Genomic DNA, 22,442 nt, shown 5'->3' with positions numbered 1-22,442 from the left:
CACAGCCTGGGGTTTAGCAGACCAATGCTCAAACCACTGAGCTATCCCTCCCCCAGAGGGATGCTGTATAAAAACGGTGGTCATTCAGTCCAGGATACAGTTATTACCCCAAAAAAACCAAAGTATCCTCAAATTATTATAGCAGAACTGGTAGCACTTGCTAGAATTAAAGTTAAGTTGAGATTTGCTTTATAATCCTCTTTTCACTTGTTCATAACTATCTGAAAAATACTCTTTAAGGCAAATGTTTTCTGTTCTTGGTCTCAGCCCAGGTTTTTTCTTTTACATTTATTTTTTGAAAGTCTAGTAAAATAAATTCAATCGTTTTTGAGTTATGGAAAGGTGAAAGAAAAGGCAAAAGGTCACGCCCCCCTAGCCTAACAGGAGGAGCCACTGGACTCAGGCATCAAGAAAGTATGGGGAAGAATGAAAAAACGGTGACAGGGCTGAGGGTCGCAGGGTCAAAAGCAGAGATCCAGGGGGGGACCCCGAGGGGTGAGGCATGGCAAGTGAGTAAGCTGGCTGTGGGTTTGGCCCACAGTTTATGTCCGACAGGTAATCAAATCAGAGGCATTTAAGATAAAGTATAGAGCTGAATTATCAGAATGGAGGCTGGCCTTTGGGATCTGTGAAACATGGCTACAGAGCCCTATGCTTTTGGGAGGACCCCAAATCAGTATATGGCTACAGAGGGCAGGGTCAAGCAGACACACACTGATGGCACTAAAACTGTCGCTAGCTCCCTCCCAGTCATCCGCCTGAAGCTGAGTTGGTGCCAATCATCGACAGTTCTTAAACCCAGTCTGTGCCTTTTCGCGTAGTTGTTTCCCTCCTGTATACAGGCAGATCGGAGTAGCAGTGACCTCAGTTCTCCTGCCCCACTAATCCCTTTTCTTTTGTCCTTTTTTCCAATGCATTAAGTACAAACAAGTTTTCTTTGGCATCAGGCATGTGTCTCTCCTTGCGCTCTAGCTCTTTTCTACCATACCTTGTTGTTATAACAAATAACAGAATGCCACTCTGCATTCGAGTCCGGGTTCTAATAAACACATAATGGACTTACACAGCAGTGTTTTGTATTTTCCGAAATGCTACCCAAACATTACTTAACCCTCACCATGTCAGGTGCTTGGATAACAGGGCTAAGCATGGTACAAATGCCTAAACAGATACATACATAACTTCCATTTTATAGATCGGGAAATAGACACACAGGGAAGTTGGTTTCCCCCAACATAGAGTAAGTCAGAGTAAGGCAGGATTAAAAAAGTGAGAAATCGTCAATGCTTGCCTCACATCCCTAGAACTTGCTGGCTTTCATATTGCTCTTCCACAGCAGGCAAAAGACACTGAAGCAAGTTTTTTTTTTAAACAAACATTGTTCCCATTTATGGCTTCAGCACTATAAAGCAACTGATTTGTCTGTTCTGCATTTTGGTTATTGCTATTGACTGTCCTACTCTTGGAACCTTAAGAACCCAAGTTTGTCCATCCCTCTTGCTCATTACCTCAGCATGCGCAGCACCAACTGGAGATGGAAGTCCTTTCTTGTGTGCTGCCTTTACTTTCTTGCCCTACAGTGCCATCCATAGGACATTTCACAAGAGTTTGTGTCTGCTGTTCTGTGGTCAATTATGAGAAGTGGAAGACTCATGGTTAATGAATATCTACAGCACATGGAGGTAGCCATAATTGGCAAGGTCAGGTTGTGGAAGTTGCAAGGCTCTCAAAGGTCCCAGTTGTAAAATGGAAAGCTACAGCACTCCCTGCCGAGGAAGGGAGCAATCACAAACGTAACAGCAGATTCATTAGGCTAGAATCCACTGGAACCAGGAACCCCATGGGCCCACTGAGCTACAGAACTGGCTGGGCCAGTGGGGCAGAGAAACACTAGGCTCTGGGGGCCTGTGACTTCATCCAACCCAAGGAGAGGGCTGGTGTGCATGCTACTCTAGGGCCAGAATCTGCAGATTGAGGAAATAAAAATGAGATCCGTTGGAAGAGCATGAAAGGAAAAAAGCCTGTAAAGCAGAAACCAGCAGAGGCTGACAGCTCAAGTACAGACTGGTTGCAAGAGACTGGGCAAGGCGGCATCTAACAGACTCTTAAAGGGCAAAATTTTGATGCCAAAACATAGAATTCCTCTAGGCCTGTCTGCATAGCTAAAAGCAGGCCTGGTTAACCCACCCAGCATTGGTGAATGGACACACTCAGAATAAGATAGAGGGGTTTTTTTGCACCTTTTAATTTACTTTGAATGTACAATGAAAGTGTAGATGAACAGTGTTAGTGTAAGTGGCAGTATTTGAGATCTGATCTGTACACACAACCATTTAAGTATCCCATCATTGCAGCTGAAGTTAGTACTCAAGACTCTTACTGTGATGGCCCTTTGGTGGGAATTCCTGCCTCCCCCAAATCCTTCCAATACCTCAACTAATCCCTCCCTAAATATTAATGGTACACTCAAACACCATTTCCGAATTGCTGAATACCACAGATTCTATTATACACATTTCCCCAAATTAGAGATGTACACAAATAATTGAAAGGTCAAATCTCACCTTGATAAATTTGGGGCCAATAGAAGTTTTGAGTAAAGTTTTCAAACGTGCTTAAGTCAATGAGACTCTTAAGTCATTTAGACACTTACGAATTTTTGGGAAAAAAAAAAAAAAAAAATATTTTTAGCATATTTCTCCCCTTATGTAATACAGTGGAAAAACCTGCTTACCTTTGGTGGTAAAGGAGGTGGCACTTTAGGTTTAATTGTAGCGCTACAAAGAAAATAAGTACAGATCATTTAGAAGTTATCCAAATACAGATCTCGGACACATCCTCACAATGCTTTATTCTTGATGCGGTCACCGTACGATTTATTTTTATACTTTTAAAACGCTATACAAATAATTGAAACATCCTGAGCTTTTTGATCAATACCAGTGTTATTTCTAAACACTTACACGATGTATATTTTCAGTGTTGCTCCCTCCTTTGCCCCAGGTACAAGCAGGAGGAACCCACGTGCCCCCGGAGACCTCCCCCTGAAGTCATAAGTGACAATTTTGAAATGCTCAGCTGTTGAGGCTATATGGACTTGTGCAGGAGAAGAGAGGAGAGGTTCTTAACAGGGAGACGCAGAGAGGACACAGCGTGAGTCTAACATGTGTTGAAAGAAAGAGGAGGGATTTAATACGTAAGTGGGGAATACAGGATATTAGTTGGATTTACTAAAAATGTATTGATGGTCGTGTGGAATGATGATGATTATACAGGATTACGATAGGGTGGTGAGGTGTGCGGCTGTGCTGTGGCTGAGGACAGCGCACATCTACTAAATGGCTGCTCATCTCAGACTGGCCTACCAGGAAGACTTTCCAAACGCCACATTGCTGACCCTGAGGCTACTGATGCTCACCTAAGCCCTTTTGACACCTTTTTTTTTTTTTTTTTTAAACTTGTACAGCTTGACAAATTGGAGAACTGGTCTGAAATCAACAAGATGAAATTCAGTGAAGTGCAAAGTAAGTGTATTAACAGGCATGCCATATTTAAGGCAGGGGAGGCAATTATCCTGCTCTATTAGGCACTAGTGAGGCCTCACCTGGAGTACTGTGTCCAATTTTTGTGGCTACACTTTAGGAAAGGGGTGGACAAATTAGAGAGAGTCCAAGGGAGAGCAACAAAAATGTTAAAAGGTTTAGGAAACCTTTTTGAGGTTGAGGAGGGGTTTAAAAAAAAACCCAAAAAACTTAGGCATGTTTAGCTTTGAGAAAAGAAGACTGATGGGGGACCTGATAAAAGTCTTCAAAGACGTTAAGGGCTGTTATACAGAGGACTCTGATCAATTGTTCTCCATGTCCACTAAAGGTAGGACAAGAAGTAATGAGTTTAATCTGCAGTAAGGGAGATTTAGGTTAGATATATTAGGAAAAACTTTCTAACTCTCAGGGCAGTTAAGCTCTGGAACAGGCTTCCAAGAGAGACTGTGGAATCCCCATCACTGGAGTTTTTAAGAACAGGTTAGACAAACACCTGTCAGGGATGGTCTAGATTCACTTGGTACTGCCTTACCACAAGAGGCTGGATGTGATGACTTTTCAAGGTCCCTTCCAGCCCTACATTTTTATGATTCTATCATTCTGTGATCTCTGTTTAATGTTTTGTATTTTGAACTTTTTACCAATCTTTACTGTATCACCTGTGCATTTGCAAATAACGATGATGAAAGCAGCAAACATCTTTCCTTGGACGGCTCATGGACGTGACCACTGGATTCTTTATCTCAACCATATGCAAAGCAGCAAATCTATTCACAGCATACTATTAACCTACTATTCGGTAATGTGATCAGTAATATTTTTTCCTTTTCCTTGCAGAATTCTGTGTGGACCTGAGTTCTCACGAAGCAAATATTCAACAGCCTGGTCCTGGAGAAAAATATATCAGCATAAAATGAAAAGCTATTTCAAGTTTTTTTTTTTTCCCCACACTTTGTTGTAAAGGATTTGCTGTAATTTTGGTCTTGCATTCCTATACTGTTGTACAGCCTGTTCTGTTAGAAATATTTTTCTTATCTTTTGGAAGTATAAAATATTTAGTGTGAATAATTTTGAGAATGCAGCACAGAAATCTTGAATTCTTGCACAGAAATTTAACTGCTTTTGAATTATGCTTCTCCAAAAAAAGGGTTAAGAAAATATCCAAGAAGTGAGAACTTTTTTGGAACACTTATCTTCCCTTGCCTGGTTTCCCTAAGACTTTCCAGAGAAGTTCTATCCCAGCATAAGGTCAGGTTGATTTTGGTTGGAGAAGGGGAGTTGGAAGAGGAGTTCAGAATCCAGTTTAAACTAGGAACCTTGTTTCATCTTTAACAATGAAAGTAGCTAACTATCTTCTCTCTCATTTACCCTCACTCAAATCCTCTATCATATATCAAAGTTAAAATCTTGAAAATTTTCCTTTACATTCTTCTCTGCATCTCAGGCTGACATCACAGGATGCTGTGTCATTGCTGGGAGATAGCTAATCAACACCTTTTATCTATCAACACTGGTTGCACAGAGGCTACTGGCCTGGATTGTGTCAGTGGAATCAACAGCATGGCTAATACAAAGTATCAGAACTAAAGGCATGGGGGGTATGGTTCCTGGATATCAGTGCATACAGAGCTCCTACAGCCTTGAGGGGTCCAGGCAGCATCAGCATTGGGACACAGCTTTGATGTACTTGAGTTGATGCAAAAAACTTCAACACAGTCAATGTGATATGAAGACATTATTCACCAGAGTATCCAGGCACTCAAGATATAAGACCTATGAATCTTTCCTATCTTCAGGATTGTGGATTACATAAACTTGAATGTGGCTGGGGTAGGTTGACACTTCGGTTGCTTCCAGGAATGGAGGGCAAAGATGGTTGCATGTCAAGTGAACTCTTCAACAATGACTTGGTCTTGTGGAATGTGTGTGAAATAACAGAAGTGCTGAGCCCTCAATGTGCTCTAGAGAGAGACACACCAGGGCTTCAGCTGAATGCCTCACCTGTACTGAGGCGGGGCTTTGGACTCATTCCATCAAGCTGATATCAGAAGGACTGATGCGGAGCTTTAGTGACCAGATGACAGCCATGAATGTGGAGAAGACATCCAAACCATGGAACATCTAGTGAACCAGTGCCCTTCAAGATCCTTCTCTGGAGGGACAGCCTTGATTCATCCAAGTCACCAAAAGCCAGAGAGTGCATGACAGACTTGGATGTCAGCCTTTACTGTTGCTTTTCAAGTCGCCAAAAGAACAAGTAGAAGACTGACCCGTTGGGACTGGACTGTGGCTCACTCAAGGTTGAAGCCTTCAAGGCTTCTTGCCAGACTTATAGAAAGTTTCAGAGAAAGCCAATACGGACCTTCTGGTTCTCTCTCTAGGACCTGACTGTTTGTGGTGAAGTCTGTGAGCAAATCATGGTCCTTTTGGAGGCAGAGAACACACCAGATGGGTCTGTCCATAGGGAACATGGTCAGACTGAACTCAAAATATCTCTTGAAACTACTGGGCTCTTTCTTACGTATCCTGAAAGAATAAAGAAACAAACCATAGAAACACAAGAGCCACATGAAGACAGTGATGTGAAAGTTCTGACGGAGCAGGAGCTAGGAGTAAGAACCCCTAGAGTATCAAGCAAAGCAGCCAGTGCAAAGTGCTTCAGGAAAGCAGGAGGCAAGAGAGTCAAGTCCTGAGACTTTAAGTAGGTGGTGTTGACTACAGACAGACGGAGATGAGGAGGAAAAAATGTTAAACAAAACTTAACAAGAGACACGAACTGAGCATTAGAAGAGGCATCAAGCCGAGCTGGTTGCAGCACAGACGACAGCATTGCAGCTATCCAACACAGCTTCTTCATCAAGTGCAATCAGAATGGAATTGGTGGAATGGAGTGCTATGGGGACACTTACATTCCACTGCGTAAGTGGCCTGAGCTATCCCATTTGTACACACAGCTTTGAGCAAACCAAGAGTAAGTTCTATCCAATCTTATCTTTGAAGATCAAAAAAAACAAACCAAAAAAACAAACAAACAAACACACCCCTGCATTAAGTTATGTGGTTTTTTTTGTTTGTTTTGTTTTTTAAAACCTAGAAAATTCTTCTTAGAGGAAAAACGATTAAGAACTTTTCTACATGCATCACATCTCAAATAGCATATATGCCGCCATTTTGAAAAGGTAACTAATAATTAAATAACTGCATCTTTAATGTGATATCACCTGCCTCTGAAATCATGTACCACAAATGTAAGTATCAATGTCAGCACTTTTGTCTCCATCTCACCTTTGGAACCTTCCCCCCAAATAATTCATAGAAAAACAATCCAAAGGTTAGTGTTGTGTCATATCAAGCACCCTACTTCCTGTCACCACCCCATGTCCCAATATTAGTCAATCAGTAAAGCACATCATTTGTAAAAACTTGTCCCTCTTCGCTGATGGCTGCCCTTCTCATTGAATACAGGGGTGACAAGCGTATACATTGTTAAAATACTTTCCTTGATAAAATGGTCATAATAGCAGTGGAACAGCTAAAATGAGAAGATTCATTAAAATATATTTAGTTTCTCTATGAGAATGTTAATAAACTCGACTAACAGTTCACAGGTTTCTAATATAACGCAACAGGTCTTTGAAGATCATCCATTAGCAGGAAAGTAAAAGTGAATCAAAAACAGTCTTCTTTCCTATCTCAGGCAAACGATGGATTTGTTTTAAGAAGGTGGTCTTTTCATACATACAGGTTTCACATTTTAATATAATTCCTTTTCAGTTCTCCTCTGCCTCTACCATAGTTAAACTTAGATTTAGAATAGTCATAGTATTTGTTCCACTGAAATTTAATATGAATTAGAACTTTCCAGTATGATGTTTTTAATGTTGTAAATAATAATACACCAGGGTTTCTGTTGCAACAGATGATTTCATTAGCTCAGTATAGCCCTTTTTCCAGATCAGAATTTTAGCGAGGTGGCAAAATTTACAGATTATACAAAATTACTCAAGATAGTTAAGTCCAAAGCAGACTGCGAAGAGTTACAAAGGGATTTCACAAAACTGGGTGACAAAATGTGAGATGAAATTAAATGTAGTAATTAACAAAGTAATTAACAGAGGAAAACATCATCCCAACTATATATACACAAAATGATGGGGTCTGAATTAGCTGTTACCACTCAAGAAAGAGATCTTGGGAGTCATTGTGGATAGTTCTCTGAAAACATCTGCTCAATGTGCAGTGGCAGTCAAAAAAGCAAACAGAATATTAGGAATCATTAGGAAAGGGATATTAAGACAGAAAATATCATAATGCTGCTATATAAATCCATGGTATGCCCACACCTTGAATACTGTGTGCAGGTCTGGTTGCTCCATCTCGAAAGATATTAGAAATTGAAAAGGTACATGGAAGGGCAACAAAAATGACTGGGGGATGGAACAGCTTCCATCTGAGGCTAGATTAAAAAGACAGAATATTCAGCTTGGATAAAGAGACGACTAAGAGGGGATATGACAGAGTTATATAAAATCATGAATGCCGTGGAGGAAGTGAATAAGAAAGTATTATTTAACCCCTTCCATAACACAAGAACCAGAGGTCACCCAATGAAATTATCAGACAAAAGGAAGTACTACTTCATACAACGCACAGTCAACTATAGAACTTGTTGCCAGGGGATGATGAGAAGGCCAGAACTATAACTGGGTTCAAAAAAGAAGCACAGTAAAAGCTTTTTTAACCGGCATGCTGGAGGAATGGGGAGTGCCAGTAAATTAAAAATGCCAGTTAACTCAGAGGGAGGGGTTTGGAGTGCAGAGGGGGGGTGTGGGGCAGCAGGGACATGGGCGGGATTGCAGGGCACGGGCTCTGGGGGAGGAGGGGGGTTGGGTCCGGGAGGGGGCTTGGGGCAGGGGCATGGAAAGGAGCTTGGGATGCTGGGTGCCCACCTCCAGCGGCTCCCCGTCCCTGCTGCTCCTGGCAGTGGGGCAGCCAGGCAGCTCTGCAAGCAGGCACACTGCCTCTGTCTGCAGGCGCTGCCCCCTGCAGCTCCCATTGGCTGCAGTTCCCGGCCAATGGGCTGAGCGCCGCGGAGTCAGCGCTCGGGGAGCGGGGATAGAAGCAGTGTGCCTGCAGAGCTGCCTGGCCGCGCCTCCGCCAGCAACAGCAGGGGGGGGAGCTGCTTGCGAGGAGCAGCCAGAAGTGAGCGCTCCCCCCCATCCAACACACCGAGCCCCTCCCATGCCCCAACTCCCTGCCCCAAGCCCCCTCCCAGACCCAAACTCCCTCCCAGAGCGCATGCCACAGCCCCTCCCATGCCCCAGACCCCTGCCGGCCTCACACCAACTACACTGTAAACCAGTGCAGAAACGCTGGTTTATAGAGCTTGCCGGTTGGTGAAGTGCCAGATAAAAGAGCTTTTACTGTAGATAAATTCATGGAGGATAGGTCCATCAATTGCTGTTAGCCAAGATCATCAGGGATGCAACCCCATGCTCCGAGCATCCTAAGCCTCTGACTTCCAGAAGCTGGGAAGAGATGATGGGGTGGATCATGCGATAACTGCTCTGTTTTGTTCATGCCCTCTGAAACATCTGGCACTGGCCACAATCAGAAGAGAGGACACTGGGGTAGGTGGACCATTAGTCTGACCCAATATGGCTGTTCTTATGTTGATTTAATTATAATAAATTAAAGAAAATAATTAAAAGATACTGTGAAAGAGCTGTACAAAAAGAGCTGAACATTAAATTATTATTTCACCATTAATGCAAATCAATCAGCAGAATAAAGCAAAACACCAGTGATGTGATCCAAACAGAGATTACTATGATTTTGCTACTTTACAAATATATCAGAAGGAAAAAAAAAATATCAAGGTGTTCTCACATTCAGAATACAATTCAAACAAAATAAAATTTTCAGCGACCCCTGAATCAGAGAGCAGATACATCAAAATAAAAAATGACTTACTGTTTAGCATCATCGTCTGCATCATCATCATCTTCTAAATGTGCCACATGTCCCCTAAGGAAATGAACAAGGTACCATGGCTGAGTGCCCTTCATTAAAATGACTCTAGCTACTATGAAAGAATTCTGGTATGCAATACCTCAAGGGCACCTTCTATACAGAACATTATGATGTTGCTTTGTATTTTTATTTTCTTTTTCATTATTCTTTAAAGCACAAATTCAGCCCAGACAAATGAGACCTCTCCCATATCTTCAAATGAGCATTAGTAGATTGTAACATGTAAAAACACTTTGAAACACACAAGAGAAAAATAAAGAAGTTACCGCTGATGCAGTTCTTCTTCAACTGATTTTAGGAGACTCCTTCAAAATTAATAAGAATACAATAAATAACTGAACACAAACTGAAGAAAGCACTTGGAAAAGAAGACATGAATAAAAGTTCTCAATTCAAAATAAGCTACTCTATTCTAATAAGATACACCGATTTTTTTGCTGAAGAATAATTTCATTGTTTCAATATAGTTACATGATACTATTAAACAGTGTTTATCTACATATATTAGCGTACTCCTAATTACTGTACCTGGCCATCACCTCTGGACTGCAAACTAGGGCTACTTTGGCTTATTTCAATATTTACCTGTTTAAACTGAAACCATGATACTTAAGATGAAATAGTATGTTATCATAAAAAGTGAAAGTGACAAAAAGGTTAAACTATCAGGAGACCACTAGTCCCAATTTTATTATCTTAAAATTCACATCTTTCATAGTACTATGTTTTTCCCCTCAAAATGCAGATATCAACATGCTAAAAAATTACAACTTCTAAGCCAATCTATGAAACAGCCCATCACATGCTGGCTGTCATGCAAACATCTGCTTACATGCATGCAACAAAAGGGCAGCAGGATTTTTACAGAAAGGAGGATTCCTGAAAATGTCAATATTATTCCCTACTGAAAAATAAAAAAGATCTACAGAGTGAAGGAAATGCAATGCCTATACTTTCATCGAACTTCTCTATTATAAAGCTACATGTCAAGAGTTTGACTTGTACAGACCGTGTCATTTTAAATATAAAATCACCTGAAGTATCCGAGGCTGGAGAGAATCAATGACTATTATCTCATTTCATACAGTGCGTGTATCTGGATAACTACATCAAAACTCACAACGTAAAATTTAACCTCTAAGGAACTTAATGACAAAACTGTAATGAATAACAAGTTCTCTATAGATGTGTAAATGTTTTAAGTTCTTTTGTCTTTTTTTTTTTTTTTTAAACAAACACGTGTAAGTACATCCCCATAACTGGCCAGATGACTTGGGCAGAAGGGCAATATCTTGCTGTAAGAGAAAGTTTGTCACTAAACAGACTCTGATGTATGAAACGGATAATGACATTCTAGAGGTGATGGGGATGACAGTCTCAATATCTTGAGAGTACACCTCAATATGCTGAGAACTGTTCTCTCTATATCAGCTGGAGTGATTATTATTGTAGAAGTCAATAGTTTAAAAACTGCACGACTATAAATAACCAAAGGTTTATCACGTTTTACTGCATAAACATCAAATTACATTTTACTACTACATTACCTGCGGTTTTAAATTTAAACAATGAATTTGTCTCCATTAAATTTTAAAAACCAAGGAAAAATGTCCTCTTTTACTCACTTATTTGCACCTAAGAAGCAGCCACTCTGGGGACCATGACCATATTCTAGCTGCAGATCCTATAAATATAAGAGAAAAAGCTTTAAGATGGAAAGACAAGAGAGTTAAAAACACATCACATGCTTGCCTCACCCTCTTCACTGTACCCAAGCCACACAACTAATTCTGTCCTACTGCCACTCTTGGCTCTAGACCAGGGGTGGACAACCTTTCAGAAGTGGTGCGTCGAGTCTTCATTTATTCACTCTAATTTAAGGTTTTGCGTGCCAGTAATACATTTTAACGTTTTTAGAAGGGCTCTTTCTATAACTCTATAATATATAACTAAACTATTGTTGTATGTAAAGTAAATAAGGTTTTTAAAATTAAATTAAATTATGGAGATATACCTATCTCATAGAACTGGAAGGGACCCCGCAGGGTCATCGAGTCCAGCCCCCTGCCTTCACTAGCAGGACCAAGTAGTGATTTTTGCCCCAGATCCCTAAGTGGCCCCCTCAAGGATTGAACTCACAACCCTGGGTTTAGCAGGCCAATGCTCAAACCACTGGGCTATCCCTCCAGCAATGTTTAAGAAGCTTCATTTAAAATTAAATTAAAATGCAGAGCCCCCTCCGGACCGGTGGCCAGGAACCAGGCAGTGTGAGTGCCACTGAAAATCAGCTCACGTGCCGCCTTCGGCACGTGTGCCATAGGTTGCCTACCCCTGCTCTAGGCTCTCATTCATAGGCCTCTTAAGCCTGGGTCCCTTCCATGCCCCAACTCTGCCATGCCTCACATCTCCTCAAATTCCTCCATAAAACACACTTCTTTCATAAAGCCATTCAACCACAGTCCCCTCCTCAGGGAAATACTGATGACTCAAAAAACCCCAAACTACGAAAACATCAAACTTGTGGAACTAGCAAATGGTGTGTTAACCTTCAATTAGTCACACTACTTTTTGTTGAAGCCACCCAATCTCTGTGTTCATTTTAATTGTATATATTTATATTGTCAGTTCTTCAGGGCAGAGATCTTGTAATGTCTGTAGTATACAATTGGCACTATCCAAATAAATACTATATAGGGAATCCTGCAAATATTTTGTTTGTTTTAGTTATAAAGGCAACAAATATTTTAAGGACAACTACTATATGCTTATTTATTTTACATGTAAATTTTTTGGTTATGAAATTCAAAATACTACATTAACCAAACATTAAAGTTGCAAAATCAAGCACTTACAAATTACGAAGTGCTAGGTAACCTTAAGACTAAGCATGAGGTGGCAAGGAACCCCAGGAGACACTGCTCTCACAAATTCTGAGCTCATGTACCAGAAGGCATGCTTATCTCATTAATGGGAATAGGCAGAGTTCACTTTAAAAAATCACCATACTAGCATGTCCCAAGAGAAGACTATTAAAGCTATGGGATGTTTGTCTCTCCTCGGCCAGGTCAGGATTGGAGAAGTGTGTACACAAACTCCTTCCCCTAACCACTTGGGGTTCACCTATACTGGGAAATGAGTGATGTTTTAAGATGTTAAAATTTTTAGACACCACTTAGCAGCTTGTATAGAACAAAACTCTCTCAAGTGTACCCCATTCCAGAAATATCCAGTCCATCACCAGCAGATATCCTGGTAACACAGTGATGAGACTAGTACAGACAGATTAAATAGGCAACCACCCCACAATGAAGGGGCGCTCCATAGCCTGAGCCTCTCACTCTCCCATATGAAGGACATCCTGACAAAGAAGAAATGCTTACTCCACTCCTCAGGCTTCTCATCCCAGTCTCCCAGCCCAGCCAGTCCTAATCTTCTCCTCCAGGCTCAATGTCCAAGTCCCAGTGTCCTCACAACTCCCAGTCTCTCTCTCCACACGCCCAGTCTCTGTGCCCAGCCCAGTCCCAGTTCCCAGCTCATCTGACCCCAGACTTCTAGTACTAGTCTCTATCTTCTCAGACTTCTCATCCCGTCTTAGTCTCCCCACCCCTCAATTCCTTGTCCCATTCTCTTCGACCAACCAGTTCCAATTCTCCCCGACACCCAAGTTCTTTCCAGATCTGCACACCCTCCTCATGCCTCCCAGTCCTCCCAATCCCAGTGACAGTCACAGTTTCTCTCCCCAATCCTACAGTCCCAAGCTACACCTTTCTCTCTACCAGTCCCCCTTTTGTCCCCTTTACATTCAAACCAGACACCTTCCTCTCCCAGGCTGCCTGGGCCCAAGAGGGGGGGGGGGGTCACTGAGAGAACAGGAGAGACTCTAAGGCCTAGTCTATACTACAAAGTTATGTTGACATAAGCTGCCTTGCATCAACCTGATGATTCCCTGTTCTGTTCATTCCCTCTGGGGCACCTGACATTGGCCACTGTCGGAAGACAGGATACTGGGCTGGATGGACCTTTGGTCTGACCCAGTATGGCCATTCCTATGTTCTTAACTTAGTTGTGCATGCGTCTACACTTAAATTTGTCTCCCACCGTAAGTGTCCTGTTACGCCAACACAGTAATACCCCCTCCCCAAGCGGCCATAAGCCAAGGTCAATGTACGGAGGTCAATACAGCGTGCATGTAGACACTGTTACCTATGTCAACCCTAACAACTCTCCAGCAGCTGTCCCAAAATGCGCCACACTGACCACTTTGGTTACCACTGTGAACTCCACTGCCAAGAGGTCACGTAAACCAAGAGTCCTCCCTCCCTTTTAAAGCCCTGCAAATTTTGGAATTTCTTTTCCTGATTGCCTGGTTTGGCGAGCACACCAAGCAGCTCTCCACTGTTGAGTGCAACTGTCCAACTGAGCATGCTGGCTACGCGCTCCAGATGTGCTCCGACAAGAGACATTGATTCTCCTGGACCTGTAGGGAGAAGAGGCTGTGCAAGCATTGCTATGGACCAGCTGTAGAAACTTGGACACCTACGAGCAGATTGCTCAGGGGATTCAGGAGAAGAGGTACTACAGAGCCCAGTAACAGTGCTGCATGAAAGCTAAGGAGCTGTACCAGGCATACCAGAAAGCCAACAATCGATTAGTGCTAAGCCATAGACTGCTGCTTTTAAGATGAGCTGCCTGCCATCCTCAGCAGAGACCCCACCACCACCCTGCACAATACTGAAGATACCTCCGAAGAGTCCAAGTCACAGGCCTCTACCGGGAACAGCGAGGGGGAGGAGGAGGATGGGGGACTGGTGACTGGGGGACCCAGCTGTGCAGCAAGCCAAGATCTGTTTTTGATTCCACCACAGTCCAAGCAGTTGAGCACAGGCGAGCCCAATTCAGGGGAAGAAATCTCAGTTAAGTGTGTACATAAATTTTCCATTACAGGGATGCCTCCTGCCCACAAGACCACGACTTTTCATTAATTTCCTCGTCCTAGAAGAGGTAGTTGTACAACCAAGAGAGGTAGAGATGCACACAACAGCCAGCTATAACCATTTTGATTCTGTTCACACGGAGGTCCAATCCTGTGAGTAAACTATGCCCCTTCAAATCGACCAAAAGCACATTCAACGGTCATTCGGCTGGTAGTTGAATCATTCCTCGGCGCTGTTGAAATGGCCGGTGTATGGCTTCATAAGCCAGGGGAGCAACGGGTAACTTATCCCTACTGTCGTTTCAACATTCCCAAAGCTAATCTGCCAGTCTGGAAAGAAAGTCCCTGCTTGCAGCTTTCTGAAAAGTCCTGTGTTCTTAAAGATGTTAGCGCCATGCACCTTCCCTGACCAGCCCACGTTGATGTGGGTGAAGCATCCCCAGTGATCACCAACAATTGCACCACCATAGAAAGGTAGCTTTTTCTCTCAATGCACTTGGTGGCAAGTAGGTTTGATGCCAAAATAGGGATGTGTGTGCTGTCTATTGCTCCACCGCAGTCTGGGAACCCCACTGCTGCAAATCCACCCACTATGTCCGGTACATTGCCGAGAGTCACTGTCCTGTTTGGCAGGAGATGATTAATGGCCCTGCAAATTTACATGACAAGGGCCCATGCAGTGAATTTCCTGACTACACGTTGATTTCCAACTGAGTGGTACCAATCTGGCATTGTACGTTTCCACAGTGTGATTGACACTCGCTTCTCCACTGTCAGTGCAGCTCTCATTTTGGCGTCCCTGCACTGGAGGGACATACTACTTGTACGATATAGTGTACTTGGACTTTCAGAAAGCCTTTGACAAGGTCCAGCACCAAAGGCTTTTAAGCAAAATAAGGAGTCATGGGATCAGAGGGAAGGCCCTCTCATGGAACAGTAACTGCTTAAAATGAAACAAAGGATAGAAATAAAGTTTTCACAGTGAAGAGAGGTAAATAGCAGAGTCCTCCGAGGAGTTAACTAGGACCACTGCCATTCAACATACTCATATATGATCTGGAAAAAGGGGTAAACAGTGAGGTGGCAAAGTTTGCAGACGATACAAAGCTACCCAAGATAGTTAAGTCCAAAGCTGACTGAAGAGTTACAAAGGGATCTCACAAAACAGGGGGACTGGGCAACAAAATGGCAGATGAAATTCAATTCTGATAAATGCAAAAGTAATACGCATTGGAAAACAATCTCAACTATACATACAAAATGATGGGGTCTAAATTAGATGTTACCTCTCAAGAAAGATCTTGGAGTTATCATGGATAGTTCTCTGAAAACATCCGCTTATTGTGCAACAGCAGTCAAAAAAGCTAGCAGAATGTTACGAACCATTAGGAAAGGGATAGATAATAAGACAGAAAATATCATAATGCCACTATGTAAATCCATGGTAAGCCCACACCTTGAATACTGTACACAGTTCTAGTCACCCCAACTCAAAGATAGAATAGGGAAAAGGACAGAGAAGGGAAACAAAAATTATCAGCTTTCATATGAAGACAGATTAAAAAGACTGGGACTGTTCATCTTAGGAAAAAGACGTGACTAAGGGGGGAGATGATAGAGGTCTATAGAATCATGAATTGTGTGGAGGAAGTGTTGCTCACCCCTTCATGTAACACAGAAAGCAGGGGTCACCCGATGAAATTTATAGGGAGGCAGCGTTAAAACTAACATAAGGAAGTACTTCTTTGGTGTGCTTGTTCTGCGCTCACAGCTATCATCAACTTTGAACCACAGAAAAAACCCTTGCTGGGATATGCAGGACTGTTCACCGACCAGAGCCCTTGTTGGAGGTGGGCTGATCTCTGGTAAGCGTATCCGCACGCATGTAGCTTCTTTTATTGCTTTAATGTTTTCTCTGTAATGCTTTCACCTTAAGAATAAATGTACTTGCTTAGAAAGAGCTGTGTAGTAACTTATTACTGTGGCAATTACCCTGTTTATAGCCTTCGAATTGCATGCAAAAGCAAAGCAGGCTTGCTCGGGCAGTCAGGTTTTGCTGGGGAATTCACAGTGTAGGCAAGGAACTGTGCAGCCTGGAAATACCCTGGTCAGGATGGAGAGAAACACAAGTCTCCATCCAAGAGAGATGATGGCTGGGGAGCCAGAAACCTGAGAGTGGGCGTACTTGCTGGACCACAAGAGGGAAATACAGGTGGCAACTGCCCTGAATTGTGACACCTTCCCTTTAGGCACTACACAGCTATCTAGAGTGAGAGAAATTTCCCACCTTAAGTGAAAAGCATTTTGGATATAAATTCCAAAAGTGTAAGACACAAATTCTTATAAAAATGGAAAGCGAAGATCCTATGCTGGACAGAGCTAAAGTGTCTGTCTACTTTAATTTACACATTCTATAGTACATGACAGTGTACATTCTGCAGGAGTGACAGAAAATTTAATAAGAGAAAATAAGCAAACCTCTACAAAATGTAAAAGATTCTTTATCTGTCACTGATGGTTATAAGCCCTGCAATTACTTTTTTATGAAAGATGACATCTGTCAGTGTTACTTATGCTTATATATTTTAAAGGGACAAAACCTTTGTTTTTATCCAGTTTACTACCATGCTGTCTGCCAGTATTACTAGACTATGTTTTCAAATGGGCATTTATGTACTTCACTTCCTGTTCTAAACTGCTGTATTGTGTTCCTGTTTGCTTTTCAAACATTACTGTATTTCACCCAAATGCACTTCATTGCTGGGTAAATTAATTCCTTATGTACACTAAAATCAATCAGTGGGGAGTAAGGGAGTTTGTAAAGACTGAGATTTGGATAAAAACTGTATCCTCATCTCCATCCAAATGCTGAGTTTGAAAGTTTTATAAAACTTTCAATTACATATTTGACGAACAAATACAGACAAATAGACACGTGTACATACACACATATATACTGCACTCTATCTATATTTATACCATTATCTCACACACAGGAGGTAGTAATATCAGTTGACTGGAATTAATATGCAGCACATGAACATAAAACACTAAATTAAATAAATCTGACTGAGCCCTATGTTTTCAAAATAATATTGCAAGATATACAATCATCATCAATTGAATATGGAAAAAATATTAAATTATCTTAATATGATCCACAAAATGTCCCAAATTACACTCTATTCTAAGAGGTCAGTTAACAGTAAACTGGTCTTGAATTGCTGGTATTGTTTATAACTAGAATTCTACTTGGGCAAAAAACCCACCACTTTGCACAACATAAGGGTGTGGACGGCAACGTACAAAATCTCAGTGTAATGGATAATATTAAAGAAAAGTCATGCAGGAGAATGAATCATGCATTCCAGGGGAAAATCTTTTTATCCTAAATTAGGGCTCTGGGAGGGAGTTTGGGTGCGGGAAGGGACTTGGGGTGCCAGATCAGGGGGCCGCCGATCTCGGGCAGCTCCCCACAAGCAGCGACCCGTCTCAGCTGCTCCTAAGCGGAGGCGTGGCGGGCAGCTCTGTGCGCTGCCTCCGATTGTAGCCGCTGCCCCCGCAGCTCCCATTGGCCGCGGTTCCCAGCCAATGGGAGCTGCGTTGCTAGCACTCAGGACGGGGGCAGCGTGTGGAGCCGCCTGTCGCATCTCCGCCTAGAAGCAGTTTGCGGGGAGCTGCCCGAGGTGAGCAGTCCCCGGATCCAGCACCCCAAGGCCCCTCCCGCACCCAAACTCCCTCCCAGAGCACGTGCTCCACACCACCTCCCGCTCCCCAACCCCCTGCCAGCCCCGTACCAACAGCACTATAGACCAGAATTTCAATGAAGATCAGAAATGCCGGTTTATAGAGCTTTTCGGTTCATGAAGTACCGGATAAAACAACTTTTATTTTATGTCATGAAGTATCTCATCATGCATGAGCTATAATTGTGGCTTTGCTTTTCTGGTAGTTTTATACTCTTAATTTGGAACAAATTTATTGTGTAGGCTTGAGCTGTACTTGAAATTCACTTTCCCATTTACTTTTCATCGTTTTTCAACAGGTGTCTTTGAATATGCACAGTGAACTAATAATTGATAACTGGATATTGCAGTTGCTATTCCTGAAACTGTAATCAAGTGGTCAGTAATAAAATTTGGAAGTACACCTCTACCCCGAAATAACGCTGTCCTCGGGAGCCAAAAAAAGCTTACCGCGTTATAGGTGAAACCGTATTATATTGAACTTGCTTTGATCCGCCGGAGTGCATAGCCTCGCCCCTCTGGAGCACTGCTTTACCGCGTTATATCCAAATTTGTGTTATATCGGGTTGCGTTATATCGGGGTAGAGGTGTATAACACTTCGATATTAAATGCTACTAGCTGCTGATAGGGTAACTCCTGATCAGTTGACAATACAAATGTACCTTAGTTGTTCAAAGATGGTTAATCATATGATCGTGTACATCTTCCATTAATATAGTATCACCATTTTTCCAGTCTCCCAGTGGAAGGGATGACTAATGATTCTTAGCATTTCATTCACCCATAAAGGAGAATGCTTACTGAATAACACTTAAGTCATACACCAAATTCCTTTGTCCTTATTTTATTAAAAATGTGTTCAACTTTTTAGATAATGTTGGTAGTTTTACAAAAAAAGAGAATTAAGTCTTCTGGGATTTTAGTAAACATCCAAATAAAACAGTCTTAGCTAATAAGCATGCAGGAATTTTGTAAATTATTGTTGCATATCCGCAGTTTTCCCTCCCCCCTTGTTCTGCGTTTTCTTGCACTGTCTGTGGTTGTCTGAGGGGCACAATCACTATTGTTATTTAGAACCCATACAATGAAGAGAAATATATCCATTCTGATTAGCTATTGTAATCCCTCTGCAGTGACTGGCTACTGGATTCAATATTTTAAATGGTCTGCCAGAAACAGAATTGGCTGTCTCAGAAATCTAACTCTCTTTGGCCGAGAAAGAAAAATCCCTTGGACTCAGTCCCCCATCCTACTTAATTCCATTGGATCTTAAGAATAATGTTCATATTTCAATCAATGTTCAATCTCAAGAACCTCCCCTCCCAATTCACTTTTGAAATGTAATGTAAACAAAAATTGTGGCTATTCTAGGGGGAAGAGTCTTGTTGATTTATAATGAAAGAAAAGGAATGGGGGAATTTAAACTGTACACTGGTCTCTCTATATGACATAAGGGCTGGGATATTCAAATTGCTAGCCTGCGGAGTGAAAGAGCGGGACTTGCAGAGCCTGGAGTGGGATGCTTGTGTTGCCAGCAGGCAGCAACCTGTAGTTTTGGGCGAGTTTCCCCCAGGGAGCACAGACAAGGCTCCCTCGCGCTGTAAGGAGGCAGTAGTGATTCACCCTGTACCCCTTGGTAAACCCCAAAGTGTCATAACGGTACAGTGACCAATACAAGAATACTAACCTCCAAACAGAAACAAGCAAACTATATATCAGAAAACCCCTAATAATTAGGAAGGGTACTAGCTTAGCGCATTCTCCGGGATCCAGTGACCAAAAGCTGCACTCTTAGGGGACTCTGCATTCCCTTACAGTGTTAAGGGAGGCATGGAGAGAAACCCAGGGTGGCGATTTCCTGACATGATGGACAGTCCCTTCTCTGCCCACAATAAGTAGTGAGTGCACTTATTCCTGTATGGGGAGCCTTTTGGAAATGAATACAGGATCCCTTAATAGCTGCTATGACTTATGGGGAAATGTGGAATTTGAAACCGGTTCCAAAAAAGTAGGATGGACCACATACAAAACAAAGGATCTTGGCATTATGAAAAAAAGTTGTTCCATTTGGGCAATATTTTACAGCTCTAATATCTAGGGAATACTAATTCATTTCCTTTGGGCAGGATGTGTTCAGACGGAAGGGAAGGAAATTTCCTAAATAATGATGTGGGAACAGTTCTAAGAACTGCTTATCTGTGAAAAACAGGAGGAAGAGTTCTTTACACAAGAGATCTCCCTACTCATTAATTCTTTGAACAAAGGTGGTAGCAATGAGGAACATCGGTTTAATAGAAAGATAATGGAAGGCAGCTTTTGCCAGAGGCTTGAAAGGAGATTTGTTGAGAGCATTCAGAATGAAATTAAGGTTCCATTCTGCTAACTGGCTCTGACTGGCGGTTGACAGCATTTAGCACACTGGAAAAAGTCAAGTGATGGGAGAATGCAGGATGAGGTTGTCATTGTTTAGTCAGGATCTGAGAGTTGGTATGTGACATTCAAGGGTGTTGTAACTCAGTCCTCTAACAAAAACTCCAAAAGGAAGGAGAGGTGTGCCTCAAGGGGAGGGACACTTCTGGTATAGCACCCACTAAAGAAACAGCCAATTGCTCCAATATGCCTGATTTGTAGAGTCCTCCTTGGATGTAAGCAAAACATCAATCAGATGGGAAGAGAAGCCAAAGGATTGAAGAATTATTTTAACATCCAGGCCTGAAGTTTCTAAAATGACTAGTGAATTTGGGTGCCCAATTTGAAACACATACGATGGACCCGATTTTCAAAATGTGCTAAGTACGCTCGCTTTCTGACAATCATGTGTCTTGATGGGCACCCAGAACTGAAGCACCCAAAAATCACTAATAATTTTTTAAAAGGTAGATCTCAAGCTGCTACACACATGCTGTCTGGGTCCAGGGGTAAAATTGGATCCTGATGGAGAAAATTCCTTGTTTGAGGGAGTTGCCATGGTTCTGATATGGACAGGCTGAATACAAACTAGGGAAACAAGGCCTTATGGGACAGTGACAGGGGATGAGGATGACTTTGGCCTTTTGGCAAATACATATGCATTTTTTTTTTTTTTTGGCAGAAAAGGCATGTGTTTAGGGGTTGACCAGTTGAAGAAAGCGCATCCACCCTCTCAATGGGGTGATCAAGGTCCCCAATGGGGTGCCTAGATCAAGACAGAACGAAAGTTTGTTTAGATGTGAAGCAAACATGTCTCTTTGTGGAAGGCACTACAATAGCACCCTCTTGTTAGTTTGGCATCTGCCATGAATGATGGTGGATCTGCTAATCAGTCTTTCTGGGTGCTGAAATTTCCCTAGGGATACATATACACTACAGGGGGGAGTCTATTTAAGATACGCAAATTCAGCTACGTGAATAGCGTAGCTGAATTCGACATATCGCAGCCGACTTACCCCGTTGTGAGGACGGCGGCAAAATCGACTTCTGCGGCTTTCTGTCGGCGGCGCTTACTACCACCTCCGCTGGTGGAGTAAGAGCGCCGATTCGGGGATCGATTGTCGCGTCCCAACGGGACGCGATAAATCGATCCCCGAAAGGTCGATTTCTACCCGCCGATTCAGGCGGGTAGTATAGACCTAGCCTAGATATAGCTAAGAAGTCAACCACTGAACCTTTTCTATCTCCCAGAGGATCCAGATGGCAGTGTCAGAGACAGGTTTAATTTCCCCCCTGTCCATTTTTACCAGTGGCCACAGTTCAAATGTCAAACTTCTTATATATAATCTGTGTAGTGATGGGGGAAGAGGCTGCTGAATGGTTAGATCCAGTGACCAGAGTGCCGCAGAGTTTGATGGTGACCTGAAATTCCAACTTGGACTATAGTCCCTGTCATTATCTATATGCCCCATAGAGACTCTCCAACCTCTGACGCTTGTTTTGGTTATGATCCTGAAGATTCATGGGTTTGCCAAAGGCTTGTCCCTCATCAGGTATATGTTCCACAGTGGAACAATTTCCGAACCCAAGTGAAATGAGAAGTCAAAGCCTCTTGATGAGAGGACTACTCAATCCCACTTCATGAAGGCTTGAAGAAACCATATACTGTCCAGTGAACAGTGTCTGCAGCTGTGACTAACAGATCTAGAGGAGGGAGAGCGTGATTAGCATGGTCTCGTACAGAAGACGAGAGAAAAACTTCCTTCGGTTTCTGGGCT

General features: G+C 42.4%; 1 protein-coding gene across 6 annotated transcripts in view; it reads right to left on the bottom strand.

Annotated features, from left to right (window-relative positions):
* The window catches only part of MAP4K3 (mitogen-activated protein kinase kinase kinase kinase 3), a 126,249-nt gene that overhangs the window by 42,665 nt on the left and 61,142 nt on the right, over nucleotides 1–22,442 (bottom strand). For all 6 annotated transcript variants that reach the window (XM_005311264.5, XM_005311265.5, XM_065589852.1 and 3 more), the window contains 4 exons: nucleotides 11,201–11,259; nucleotides 9,842–9,880; nucleotides 9,516–9,569; nucleotides 2,735–2,777 (listed from right to left, as the gene is read on the bottom strand). In XM_005311264.5, the coding sequence (XP_005311321.1) occupies nucleotides 2,735–2,777; nucleotides 9,516–9,569; nucleotides 9,842–9,880; nucleotides 11,201–11,259 (195 nt within the window). The remainder of the gene's footprint in view (nucleotides 1–2,734; nucleotides 2,778–9,515; nucleotides 9,570–9,841; nucleotides 9,881–11,200; nucleotides 11,260–22,442) is intronic.

This window comes from Chrysemys picta, chromosome 3 (assembly GCF_011386835.1).
Source record: "Chrysemys picta bellii isolate R12L10 chromosome 3, ASM1138683v2, whole genome shotgun sequence".
Classification (NCBI taxonomy): domain Eukaryota; kingdom Metazoa; phylum Chordata; order Testudines; family Emydidae; genus Chrysemys; species Chrysemys picta.
Note: the sequence above shows the minus strand (reverse complement) of the source record. Positions and strands in the feature narration are given on the sequence as shown.